Source organism: Adiantum capillus-veneris, chromosome 21 (assembly GCF_014529385.1).
Source record: "Adiantum capillus-veneris isolate H3 chromosome 21, ASM1452938v2, whole genome shotgun sequence".
Lineage (NCBI taxonomy): Eukaryota > Viridiplantae > Streptophyta > Polypodiopsida > Polypodiales > Pteridaceae > Adiantum > Adiantum capillus-veneris.
Genome location: NC_140951.1, coordinates 109521649 through 109536105, shown reverse-complemented (window position 1 = coordinate 109536105; position 14457 = coordinate 109521649). Strand labels below are relative to the sequence as shown.

Here is a 14457-nt window from a genome sequence, read left to right as displayed (position 1 = left end):
CTCCTCCATCGAAGAAAATGAGGGCTTCCTAATCCGTACTTTCGTCCATCCGGTCCCCGTGCAATCGGATACCAGTGTTGCTTTTATCTTGCCTTTTCTGCCATGTTCTTCTGCTGCTCTAGAACTCTCTGGGCTTTCTTTTGATTGTCCTCAATGTGCCTTTTTGGAGATGTGTCCTTGTTCCCCGTAGCCAAAACATTCCCCTCTTTGAGATAGTCAGCTCTCTGTTCCTCATTCAATCGGGGTTGTGCATCCTTCTTTTTCTGGCCTTTCTTTTGATTGTCCTCGCTGTGCCTTTTTGGGGCACTTTGCGGAGATGTGTCCTTGTTCCCTGCAGCCAAAACACTTCCCCTCTTTCAAATAGTCAGCTCTCTGTTCCTTAGTCAATCGAGGTTCTGTATCCTCCTTATTCTAGAACTTCTTCTTTCTATTGTCATTTGTCGAGTTCTGTCCGGTCCTTTGTGTCAAAACTTCATCAATGGGGTAGGTCAAGTTACCTGAATATATCAAGAATCCCGGCTTAGCATGTCCCATCAGTTGTTGTATGGACTCGGACTTCTGCTCAAGGCAGTAATCTTGGATCTCTTTGGGGAGTCCACAGCAAAACTGCTCAATCTGCTCCTTGAAAGTGACCTTCTTAAACGAAAAGATCGGTAGAAAAGAATCCCAAAACCTTTCACAATAAGCATCAAAAGTTTCACCCTTGGTCATCCGAAGATAGTTCCAAGCAGTTATCACATCTCGTTCGTACTCCTGGTCAACCAAGAAGAAATGAAGAACTATTTGAACTTTAACCACTTGGTTGAGGCTTCTCTTGTCAGAAGAAGAGTGGACCACCATGTTCGTGCATTCCCTTCAAGAATGACGCTGCCCTCCTGATCTTGGAGTGCGCTGAGTAGTGCCCTCCAGAAAATGCTATATCAAACTGCTAAATGAAAGCTAAAGCCTTGGGTGCATCTCGGAATCCAGAAAAGGATTCAAATTTCATTAACTGTCCACCCTCTTTAAATTCCTTAGTCTTTTTGCGCTTGTCTTCGAGGAAATCATACTGGTTGGCTCTGTAAAAGTGTTTTTTCTTTGCATAAAACATGTAATCATCGGAGTCCGAACTGTCAGAGGATGACTCCTCAGTAGAACTGACAGAAACGAGTCGGAATCTGATCTTTTTTTCCTTTTTCTTGTTCTTTGATTCTTGCTTCACTTCTTTCCCTTTCTGTCCTCCTCGCTCGAGTCGGAAGAGAAAGAGCTAGAGGCATTGTCAGAAGAAGAAGAAGAAGAAGAAGAAGAAGAACTGGGTAGTCCTTCAAAGCTTCTGTTTGCGTGCAAACGAAGATTGACGGCCCTCAACGGCTTCTTCGCGTCTAGAAGTTGATTAATTCCGTTTTTGACGACATCATTGTGTTCTTCTTCAGTGGAGTAGGAGGTTTCTTGATTGCCGGTTTTATTGGTGACTCAATGGCCTTCTGCCAATGAGTGTGCACTTCATCCATCGAGTGCCGGGTCAAAAATTTGGCATATTGTGGATCCTTGGCAAACTGGAGCATCTGCTTTGCGCACTCATCAACCTGCTGTTGACGTTGCATCTCCATGAGCTGATACTGCGTAGGCCGAGGTGGCTTATACTCGTTCTCTACTAGTCCACTTAAATTTTCCATACCGCCTTCCGTTTTCGAGGTGGCAGGAGGAGTCGTCTGATTCTTGCATGAATCCATGTGTATCGTGAGAAGAAGGATCAGATTTCCTGATAGAAGAGAAATCGAATGTGCTCTGATAACACTGTAACAAACTTGGGCACCCCAAGTCTAGAATCTATCGCGACACAAGAGAAAGATTCGCTTAAAACACTTCACTGAATCAAATCACAGTTAAATTGAGACGACACTGCCCGGCGTAGTTCCGTGCGAAGAGAGATTGGCCCCAAAGACTGGCGCCCCTTTCAGTACTTCTTTTTGTATTAAACTCTGAGCAAAGTACAACTCCTGCGGGTCCTCAACTCTCAGACTCTACGTCTAGATGCTCTTCACAGTGAGGCCCTTGGGTTCCTTTTATTCTTACAAAGGGATGCCAAAAGCGGAACCCCAAAAGCAGTAACTCAAAAGCAGTAACTCAAAAGCAGTAAGCCCAAAAGCAGCCACCGCTGATTGCAGAAATCTGTACAATTGTGCCACGTCAGCACTGTCAGCGCAACTCACGGAAATCCGTATGTTCTACCACGTCAACAGCCAGTGAAATTTGCAGCGTCTGCACAGCTAGGCAGTCCGCTGATTTTTATCCCTTTATGTCCCTAGGCCCCGCTTTGGCTAATGGCCAAAAGTTGAAACAACTTATAAGGTCTTGGGTCATGCCAGTCATCAGTTTGTGACATTTTCCTTACAGACAAGGTCATGACTTACCCAACAGATGAGCCAATGTCCAGGCTACAGAGAAAGAGGCCTCCACGGATCAAAGAAAATCCAAGAAATCTCATAAGACGAAATCCTTTATCCCGCAGATGTCTGTTCAACGGAAGCCAGAGTATTACAAGCAAGGCAAATGCTCTAGATGTGGAGAGACCCGGCACATTTCGGTAAAGTGTCCAAAGGAGGAGGAGAAGAACAAAGACAAATCACAATCATCAAAAGCCGCCGAGGAGTGAGCAAAGAAAGGGAAAACCAAGGCTGGACTTGTTCCAAATTTCATGGGGATGCCTGAGAGTTGGTCTGATCCCAACATTAAGCTCTGTAGGACGTGGGGCAGAGTGCAAGACCAAGAAGTACTTATCTTCTTTGAGCCAAGGCAAACTTTATTTCGATAGAGATGATGGCTAGACTAGGGATAAAGCTTGAATACATGGGGCCACAAATGAATGGAGTTTTGGCAGCACAAGGTTATGAAATCGCCATAACGCCTATCATTGGGAAGCTACGGCTACGTTGTCACGGTTCCTAAGGGCACGATGCCTTCAACATCATGCCTTCGGAAGGGTGGTGCGATGCTCTCTTAGGGATGCTATGGCGCACACTGAACAAAGTGGTCATAAACTATGGGGCAAAGAAATTTCAATCTAAGAATAGCAAGGGTTGAGAAATAGAGATTGATGTAAAGTTGAATGGCGAATCTATTGTACCCATTGTATCAGCTCTGACCATTTCTAAATTAATGAAATATAGTCTTTTTGTTTACTCGATCTTTCTCAATAACGTGGATGACAATAAGGAATCCAATTCGTCAAGTTAGTCAGAGCGGCAAAGTTTTGCTTTTCAATGCATTGCTTTTCATGTAATTGCTTTTCAGAAAGGCCAAGGGCTTTTAAATGTGTGCAGGGCTCTCACTCTGGCATTCCACCTTGCGGGGAAGCAAAGAAGAGTTCCAGAGCTTGTACCTTGTTGAAGCAATATAAAGAAATATCAGAAGGGACGCCACAGTTTGGGGCCAATGTCGTTTGGAAGTGGAACTCCGCCATTCCGTGGCTCTCATGTCGAATTTAGCTTAGTGCTAAAAGTCTAATCCAATCTGCTCTTTTCAGCTGGCATGTGGTGCCCTCCCAGTACAGTGGGATCAGAGCTTCCGGCGTGTTTTTTTTTAAACCATACCGGTCCCTCCAAGAACAAACAGAGCAAGATGGCGCTTCCAGATTCTATAGAGTATTTGCAGTTCCTCCTCAAGGAACTCCGCAACATACTCTCGAGGCATCCTCAGTAGAACTCCCGATTCTGTAGAGCTTTCAACAGTTTATGAAGTTGAACTACATGTTGCCTCCTCTGTTGCCTCAGAAATATAATGCAACCATCCTGATGTTTACCCCATGCAACCGCATTGCCACCGCCGTTGCCACCACCTCTCCCACCGCTACCTGGGTACAATCGTTAAGGTTCATATGCCTACCCCTACTATCTATATCCTTGCTTTGCACTGCATCAGCCTAAAGACTTCAAGGATGGTGGATGCACAGTAAAGTTTTTCACCTTTTCACGCACGAAAGATAGAAAAAAAGCCTTACAGTTCTCGTAGCAGTTTGACAACACCTATGCCCTAGGAAACTACACTAAAGGACCAAAAGATCTCTCGAGCTGCTTTTTTTCTCAAAGATTATGCTATGGAGTGGTGGAGTTCTATAGCTACCAAACTGCATGCTCCAAGGACTTGGCAAGCTTTCAAGAAAAAAATTTCCCGGAGCCACATGATATCCCTCTTTGAAGTACATCTTCTGACAGAATGGGGTAACCTGAAAATGCTTACCACGAAGAGTATGGAAGACTACAATCAAAGGTTCCTCAATGTTTACTTGCCAGTCTTTCTTCAAGCTGATAACCTTGGAGGACCCGTGCAAACGGTATACCATTGGGCTGCCATCATCTCTACAGGAATACTGTTTTTCTAAACATGTTGCGATGATTCAAGAGCTTATGGACCATGCTGCGGTCCGTTACAAGCTTATGAAAGGACAATTGGAGTTTGTTACATAAGATCAACCAGCAAACTCTCAGAATCCTCGACAACAATGCAGAAATTCTCGGGATTCTCGTGACAATTCGACCCAATCGGCAAGAGACTCTACTACAAGTAGGCAAATGCTTTGAATGTTTCCAGACGAGACACAACTCTTATGCATGTCCTAAAAAAGGGGATAAGCCTCCAAAGTACCCCCTTGTTAAGGAAGCTAAAACTACAGTGCGACTTGTTCCTAAAATTTATGACATCTCTCTATATAGTTCCAAAGAATAGTGCAGAGCATATGGAAAGATTAATGGCTTCAAGGCACTTATCTTCTTCGACCTAGGAGCCACCAAAATTTTATCCATCCAGAGTTCCTCAAGCAGATGGACTTTGAATATGATCAGCCACAGTGTAACAGACTTGGACACCCCAAGTCTAGAATCTGTCGCGACACGAGAGAGAGAGATTCACAAAAATACTTCACAACTTTAAATCACAGTTCAATTTGAGACGACACGGCCCGGTGTTGTTCCGTGCCCAGAGGTATTGGCCTCAAAACTTGGCGCCCCTTTCGGTATTTCTTTATTTTATTAAATCTTGAGCAAACTACAACTCCCATCGGGAACCTCCACTCTCAGACTCTATGTCCAGATGCTTTGTAGAGTGAGGCCCTTGGGTTTCTTTTATTCTTATCTTACAAAGGGTTGCCAAAAGCAGAGCCCAAAAAGCAGTTAAACTCAAAAGCAAACTGTCCCAAAAGTAACCAGTCCTCAAAAATTGGCAAAAAGCAGCCAGCGCAAATTACGGAATTTCGTACAACTGCCACGTCAACGCGAATTGTAGGCGTCCGTACAGCTGCCACATCATCAACCAGTCAACGCAATTTTTGGACAGTCCGTACAGTCTGCCACGTGATTTGTTGTTGTGTGTGTGTGTCAAGGCAGTACTACCACGTCATCAATTTGTGACATACCCCCCTCTTGAATTAATTGAAATCACCCTTGATTATAACTGCAAACCAGACAAAGGCCATAAAGCAATTCAGTAGACAATGACCCTAAGTACCGATGCATTAGACGACACAAATCGGGCACTTGTACAACGACGACAGTGACATCACATCTCATTCAAATCACAGTAAGGTCACATTCAGATCACATAACATAGAAATTCATTCCAAATCTCAGACCATGACTGCCAACAACGTATTTAGTAATCGCATCTAGATCATCTTGGACCTCGCTAATGTCGGATTAACTCATCCCATATTGCGATCATGTCTATAGAGATTTTCAATTCAAGCAGTGTCGTGTGCGAGAATCGTTCGCCTCAAGCACTATCGTGTGCGAGAATTTGTCGCCCCAAGCACTGTCGTGTGCGAGAAATCTTTTTCGAGGGTCCCAATCCATCACCAAGTTCATACTGAACAGAGTGATTTAATCATTTATTCGATTGAATCAATCGTGATCCATGATTCGTTATCACGTTCGGGAGCCGAAGCTGTCACTGCTCCAAAATCATCATCATCATCTCATTCTCAATCCTATTGTCTGCTCACAAATAGAAGGTTCTTCCATATTAGTTTCATTCAAAATTCATGATACTTATCGGATCCATTCTGGAGCGGTCATGCTCCCCATTGCATTCATCATCATCGATTTCACCTGTTATCTACACACAACTAGCAAGTTCTTCCAAAAAACATTAATCTCATACATAAGTCAAAATCATCTTCAAAAATTCCTATTTCAAAGTGCTTCATTCACACACTTAGTTCATACTGAACACAATGTTTCAATCATCTGGTCATCTCATCTGTCAAGAAGTCTTGATGCACCTAGATCCCTATGTAGCCATCTCATCCCACAGGAACTCTTGATGTGCTCACCACAGTATCTAGTCATCTCATTCATATGGGAAGCTTGATGCACTAGAATCATTCAACATGCATCATCATTCATTCATTCAAATTCATCATTCTTATCTCGAATCGAAAAGATATCCGATTCATTCCTGAGATGTCACTGCTCTCGATTCTCACCATCTCATCCTTGATTTTACCTGCAAAACAGGCAAGGAGATGGCTCACCTCGTTGCAAAAGAGTGGATCTCCAGCTCCATGCTTCCTAATCCATACAGATGCGAGTTTCTCACTCCTATTTCAGGTTACCTATTCACAAACAACCAGATTTTCAGCACATCAATATCTCTTTCAGTGTCCTTTCCAATATTTGGTTCATCTTCTGGTCAAGAGTTCTGTTCCAACACTTCACTTTTCTGCACTCATATGTCCTTTCAGCTTTCCACCCTGTCCTGAGAGGAGACACAATGGCCTCACGCCATCTTGAGTGAATCTCATCAATCGGGTAATTCTTCAGGTGTTTCGCAAATCTCGTGTCTATGGGATACTTGATCAATCTTTTCACACATGTGTCAACCTGCAGTTGACGCTTGCACTTTGTTCTGGCAAACTTCTCTGCCGAAGAATTTGCCCAAATCTTCATTCTTTTCTTCAGTTCCCGTGCCGGATTTCACCTTTTCTTTGCCTTCCCGTTGAGAGGTGTTATCTCCATCAAATTCTTCAAGAGAACCCATATGCAATCTGGGATTCTTAATGGCTTTATGCCCTATAAGACAAAGCGATGAAGACGGGAGCGCGCCCAATGCGCAATGTACGAAGGGTGGGAGTGGCTAATAAGTTCGGGGTCGGGGCGTCGGACACGAAGATTCTTTCACAAAAACATACATGTGCTGCAAAAAAGATCAGATCCTCCGTAGAAGAAGAATCTTTCTTTGCTTTGATTCCATTGTATGACACACGAGAGAATCACTAAGAATAATTCACAACTTTAAATCACAATTCAATTCGAGACGACACAGCCCCGGCGTAGTTCCGTGCAACGAGATATTGGCCCCAAAACCTGGTGCCCCTTTCAATATTTCTTTATTTTATTAAATCTTGAGCAAAGTATAACTCCCGTCGAGAACCTCCGCTCTCACACTCTACGTCCAGATGCTCTGTAGAGTGAGGCTCTTGGGTTTCTTTTATTCTTATCTTACAAGGTTTGCCAAAAGCAAACTGTCCCAAAAGCAACTAGTCCTCAAAAACTGGCAAAAAGCAGCCAGCGGCCCAACGCAAATTACGGAATTCCGTACAGCTGCCATGTCAGCATGTCAGCATGAATTGCCGGTGTCTGTACAGCTGCCACATCATCAACCAGTCAACACAATTTTTGGACAATCTGTACAGTCTGCCACGTCATCTGTTGCTGCTGTGTGTGTCTCCGGGCAGTACTGCCACGTCATCAATTTGTGACACACAGGGCAAACTCGAACAGGTGCACCACACATTGGTGCTCTTCTGATCACCGTTCAAGGGTACCATGGCAAGGAAGACTTTCGCATCATAAAGTTAGGGCATTGCGACGCTCTTTTGGGCATACATTGGCATAACAGCTATCTCATTCATCGATATGCCAAGCGCGCGTTTTCTGGTCGAACCAGGTGCATTCATTTGCCCAAATTGTACCAAGTCTAGGCAATTAGGACATTTCATGTATGAACGTCCGACATTAGGTAAGATAGATAAATCACAATGTAAGTGAAGGTTTAGCAAGACTGGTCACTTGTTCCAAAATCATGTATAAGGCCAGAAAAATCTGACCTTACAACCTGTAGAGGGGACACAAACAAGGATCACGAAGCAAGAGTAGTTTGATATTTATTTAATATATTGAAAATTTTACAAACTACTTAAACGGTGTAGACAAAGAGATGAACAAAATAAATGAGAAAAGCTTACCTGACTGGAACATTGTATGCAAAGTCCACTTTGAAGTCACAAAGGATAAGGCAGTACAAGACTTGATTCAAGAACCTCAAACTTCTACAGCAACATGGACAAAAGATAAAAGAAAAAATTGTTGATTCCAAAAAGAGATTCTACAACATACATTCCTGGAATGAAAAGATCATGTGTGGAGCAAGGGGGAAGAATTGTGGAAGATGGAGCTCTACGGCACTGTGCAAATTTGTGACTCCAAATATGGGAGGCAATCTCAAGAAGCCAAGCATCAATTATGATGCAGTGTACTGACTTGCCCTTCAGTGTAATCATATGTAGTTTGCACGACCACACAACGATCATGGTCATGATCCTCCCCCTGGCTTGTCTCTTTGCGAGATGCATAGAGTAGTCTCATTGAGAGAGTTGGGTCAGACACTACCAAGAAAACCCCTCTTTTGCTGGCAATCGGCACTATCAAAACATTTTGAAACATATTATGGGACCAATGCAGAAATGCAGGTCCTCTTTGAGATTGAGTCGGAAGCTACCAGCCTACCAAGAAAATTCTCCACAAGCTTGGAAACAACCTACTTCTTTGATCGGGCATCCTACATGGCAAGCTAGGAACACATTTTGGAAGTACTTGGGTGGGCTAACATCCACACATGAGAGGAGAGTGTCCCTCTTTTATCACTCTTATCTAAACCAAAAGAGCTGAGAATGACAGTACTTCACTGAGGCCTGGCGACACATTCTACTATAGACAGAAGAACATCTCCATTGTGACTCTAGATAATTTTCCTACATCCTCTCATAGAATTTATGTGGTTATTTTTGCGCATTTTTGAGAAATCATAATAGGCTGTCTAAAGAAACAAGAAACTTAGCAGAAGCCTAGCAGACAATATGCATTTTGGGGATTGTAGGGACTAGCCAATAGACACAACCACGGATTGACAATATCCAACATAAACTGATAGAGCTCGATGTCACTTTCAAGACTACATGAACACTTTACGATCTAGCACAAGATTCAGTAAAATGTTTTTACACAGGCCTCTAGTAAGGTTAACCTGACCTGGTTTGGCACTGGAGATGTTGCTCTCCTTGTCACTTTGACTTGTACAGCAGCACCTCAGACCTGTTCAAAGGTAGCTCCCAGTTTGAATTTGCTTTCATCAATGATATCTGGATGAGACAGCAAACAAGTGAGCACAGCAACACTAAGCCATAAACTTTACACACAGACGCAAAGGAAAAGAGGTAAGCTTACCTTCATTTGTGACGGAGAAGCGATTTGTCACTAGCCAAAGCAATCCTTACAGCTTCCCACATATAGTAGAGTACTGTTTTATTTCTACTGTATGTTTATACCCGTGATAACCAACACATTGTCAAAAGCTACTAGTATTCTTGAGTATATTCTCTTGTAATGGTAGACCTGTAATGCTTTCCGCCACCTTTGAATGCTTTTGACCACTACTCTTCACCTGTGAAATCCTCGAATCTCTTCAAGGGCATCCCAATTTGAGCTAGTTCTGTTAGTACCACCAGTCAGTAGGTGAGTGAGCGCTTCACAAGTAATAAATACTCCCATCACTGGCCATATTTAACTTAAGAGTCTTACTCACAACCTTGCATAGCCTAATTATTTTGCATCCTCTGTATTTGGTAAGAAGATTGCCAAGAAGGTGAACCCCACCGTGGAGGGAGTCAAATTTCAAAAGCAGCAACTGTCTCTGTTATCACTGAAATAGTAGATATGGGCCACGAAAAATCCCAGATCACCAGTATTAGTAGGGCTTTGCTGTCCTTGTTTAGCTTTTGTTGGTCGTAGAAGAACTCCAGGAAACAATGCTTCTCCTCCGCCACTGCCTCCAAGTTCTGAAATAATGCTCCAGTAAGCATAAAGGGTATCCTTAATCATATTAACAGGAACGTGGCAAACATCTAACTGACGACCTGGAAAGCAACTGATGCAGCAACAAGGCCCTACTCTCTCCTCATCAAGATGCCCTATATTACACACCTGGGAAGTATCATGGTAGCCTTACCTTCAACAAGCTTTTCCTCTTACACTAATAGGCAAACTATCTGCTGACTCTTCTCTGCCATGCTTCATGTCCTACCCTCATTGATTCGATACCTTCTGCCTCCTTTTTCATTCCAGCAGCTGCATAAATATGAGCCATCGAAACATAAAGTGCCGCATTATGCTTGTCTACTTGTATGGCATGTTCAAACGCCCATCTCCCAACATTCACATTTACCCATTTTTGACAAGCATCCAACAAGACAGACCAAAGTCCACTGTAAGACGATGGCAACTTCGCCATGACACTCACTGCCTCATCAAGATGCCCTACACGTCCCAAAAGGTCAACCATGCAAGCACAGTGCTCTAAATCTGGAATTATGCCACACGTTGTACTCATACTTGAAAAGAACATTTGAGCATCTTTTACTAAACCTAAGCGGCTACAAGTGCTGAGCATGCAAGAAAATGTGGCTGCATTTGGAGAAAGACCCTCACGCTGCATTTGTTTTAAAAAGTTCAGTGCTTGTTCAGAATTACCATTTTGAATGGTCCCCGCAATTAATGCATTCCAAGTTATAACACTCCGCATAGGTAGCTGCTCAAGCACATGTTTCGCCTTCACGAGAGCACCACACTGGGCATACATATTCACCAGGGCAGTGCCAAGAATGATATCACTTCCTAGCAACCCCTGTCTAGCAATCTCGTCATGAACTTCTTCTCCCTTATCAATTGCTCCTACGGTGCTACATGCCTTCAAAATGCATGTGAAGGTTACTGCATTTGGTGAGAGACCATCACCCTTCATTCGATGGAGACAGTTTATTGCTTGCTCAAGTTCACCTTCTTGAATATATCCTGTAATTAATGCATTCCAAGAGACAACATCCCGAGTAGGAAGCTCATCAAGAACTTGTTGTGCTTGTGCAAGAACCCCACACTTGGCATACATATCCACGAGAGCATTGCCAAGAGCAATGCTTTTTCCAAGCAAACCCCTTTCTGCAATCTCATCATGAATTTTACGCCCCTTATCAGCTGCTTTTATGGTGCCACATACATTCACAATGCAAAGCAAAATTGCATCATTTGGAGAGAGACCCTCAAGCTGCATCTGTTCAAAACAATTCAATGCTTCCTCATGGTCGCCATGTTGAGCATAACCTGCAATTACCGCAAACCAAGAGACAGGATCCCAAAGAAGAAGCTTCCCGAGCAATCGTCTTGCTTTTGCAAGGGCACCACACTTGGTATACATCTCCACCAAGGCGTTTCCCAGCAAAGGATCTTTTTCAAGCAAACCATATCTAATAATCTCATCATGAATGAGCTCTCCCTTCTCCAATGCCCCTATGCTGCTACAAGCTTTTAAGATGCAATGAAATGTCACTGCATTAGGAAGATGACCCTCACGACACATCTGTGTAAAACATGCAAGTGCTTGCTCACCTTTGCCATGATGAGAGTATCCTCCAATTAATGTATTCCAGGAGATAATATCACAATTTCGAAGGTCCGAGATAACTTGCCATGCTTTAGAAAAAGCACCGCGCTTTGCATACATGTCCACAAGAGCATTTCCAAGTACAAAGTTATTTTCTAGTAATCCTAGTTTACTGACATCATCATGAATATGTTCCCCTTTATCAGTTGCTCCTATGCTATTGCATGCTTTCAGAATGCAAGTAAATGTAACTGCATCAGGAGAGAAACCGTCACATTGCATGTCCTCAAAACAGCTCATTGCTTCTTGACCTTGACCATGTTGGGCATACCCTGCAATTAGTGCAGACCAAGAAATGACATTGCGAATCGGAAGCAACTTCAGCACTTTTCGTGCTTTTTCAAGAGCCCCACACTTGGCATACATGTCCACAAGCGCAGTGCCAAGCTCGACATCGTTCTCCAACAACTTTTGTTCTAAAATTTCATTGTGAATTTGTTCCCCTTTATTGATTGCCCCTGTGCTACCACAAACTTTCAAAATGCAAGTAAACGTTATTGGATCTGGCGAGAGGCCTTCATGTTGCATCCTTTCAAAACAACTCAATGCTTGTTCACCTTTGCCCTCATGAGCATAACCGGTGATCAATGCACACCAAGTATTAACATTCCGAGCTGGAAGGTCCTCGAGCACTTGTTTTGCCTTTGTGAGGGCACCACATTTGGCATACATATTCACGAGAGCATTACCAAGTATGGGATTAATTTGCAACAGCCCTTGTTTCGCAATCTCGTCATGGATTCGTTCTCCCTTGTCAACCGCTCCTACACTACAACAGGCTTTCAAGATGCAGGTGAAAGTCACGGCAATTGGAGAGACACCCTCATGCTGCATACGTTCATAATAAACAAGAGCATCTAGAGCCCGACCCTCTTCGACAAATCCTGCAATGAGTGAGGTCCAAGTGAATACGTTCCTAATCTTACAAACGTCAAAGACCTCTTTAGCTTTTTCAAGTGCACCGCATCTTGCGTACATAGTAACCAAAGCATCAGAGCATCTTTGCAGTAACCCTCTCCTCAGAATATCATAATGCAACGTGGTGCCCAAGGAGAGATCCCTGATCTTGGCACAAGTCCTGAGTGCGGACACAAAGGAGGAACACTCATTCGAGTGCTGATTCTGGGTGTGGAGGAGTCCTCTTCTGATGATCTTGTCAACAGTCCAAGATGAATTACACGAAAAGGAAAGCCACAAGGTCTCCAAGGTGTTTTCGTGCTTGAAGTGAGAGCAAGATTGCAATGCTGCGTTGTAGTGCCGCTGCAAAGGATCCGTAAGTCTCAACAATGGGTCGCGTGCAGATTTCCTCGCCATGCCAGAATTCGGCAACCATTGTCGTCACCTTCAGCAAGCAGACAACACTGTCGTTATGTTGTAGCTGCATTCGCTAATGCTGTAAACTGAAGTTGTTTTAACGAGGGGAAACTGGATAGTTATTATGGATGGTACCATATGGTGAAAATCAAACTAGTTTGCCACGATTGCTTTGCGGCCTCGGCACTAAGTAACACCTATATTTGAGGGAGGGGGGGGGGGGGGGCTAATGGGATCAAGGGAAGTCCACACACAAGGCCAAGGAGATCGCAGCCGCAGTGTCAAATCAAAACTAAACTTGGACACGCCCTAAACCGAGGCAACCTAGGCAATACATGTCAATTTACAATATAACGTCAAAAAAGCATTTGTGGATACACGATGTGCGCCCGGGTGAGGTGTTTAGCCTATGTGACCCTAAACCTGGACTTCGAGGTCACAGGTTCACATCTCGACGATACGACTCGTTTTTCTCGCTATCCAATTTAATGCGACTCATTTTTTGTGTGACCGTGTTTAGTGCGCCTCGAGATCCCGTCCCCCAACCTGGATGGTTGATCCCATGACTCCCCCCCGCGCATTAAATATAGGTGTTACTTAGTGCCAAGGCTTTGCAGGGGAACTTCACTTCAACTCATGGACATTCATGAAGTGGTATACAAGTTCCCCGTGCTCCTGTAATTGTGCCCATACAGGCCAACAGCTCATGCCTCTTGTAAGATGTGAAATGGTGCCATTATAATAAATGTTATTAATTAATTTTTGAAAGATTCTTTTGACAAGGTTTGTTTCCAAAGTTTCCACTACTAAGGTCATTGAGGATGCAACACTGAGACAATGCATCGACAGGGGATCAAGGGGTAGCAGACAACTCAGATGACTTGAGGTAAGGCACACATGCGCAAGGGGTGGGTGTGGGCATCGGTAGGAGATGGACTGGTGAGGGTCGCTGCAAGTCAGGGAGTGTGGAACGTGCACCAGCGCGAGGGCAAAGGCCGTCGGCAAGCAGCTATAGGTAGAGGGTGTGGAAGTGGCGACTCAAGGGCAACGGTCCAAGGGTGTATAGGAATTCTAGGGCTTCTAGAACAGGTGTATGAATTCAAAAACCTCAGAGCTGTAGGCTAACTTAAATTTCTAAAAGCCCATCTACTCATACACCCTCAACCTTTAGAAGCTAAACCCTTAATCACTTATTGTCCTTGAATTGAAACCTTTGCCTCTTATTAAATAAATGTGTTTAAAAATGAAATGGGGGTACCTACTTGTGGTACCTAGCAATCATTACATGATGTAATTGGGTTGTATAGAGTAGTTATCTTAAGCACACAACATCTACCACTATTCGAAGATGATATCCATACTTCACCAAAGTAACCAACCTTTTCTATAAGTTTAGTA

General features: G+C 43.6%; 2 protein-coding genes across 2 annotated transcripts in view; both read right to left on the bottom strand.

Annotated features, from left to right (window-relative positions):
* LOC147431527 (uncharacterized) overlaps positions 1–9393 on the bottom strand; it is a 47354-nt gene extending 37961 nt beyond the window's left edge. The window contains exon 1 of the mRNA XM_086494093.1: positions 9282–9393. The gene's annotated coding sequence lies outside the window, so the exon portion shown is untranslated. The remainder of the gene's footprint in view (positions 1–9281) is intronic.
* Positions 8962–13138, bottom strand: LOC147431526 (pentatricopeptide repeat-containing protein At2g33680-like). Its single transcript, XM_086494092.1, has 2 exons — positions 9477–13138; positions 8962–9391 (listed from the first exon to the last, which is right to left on the bottom strand). The coding sequence occupies exon 1, from the start codon at positions 13057–13059 to the stop codon at positions 10294–10296; it is 2766 nt and encodes a 921-aa protein (XP_086350218.1). The 5' UTR covers positions 13060–13138; the 3' UTR covers positions 8962–9391; positions 9477–10293.
* Between the last annotated feature and the right edge of the window lie 1319 nt (positions 13139–14457).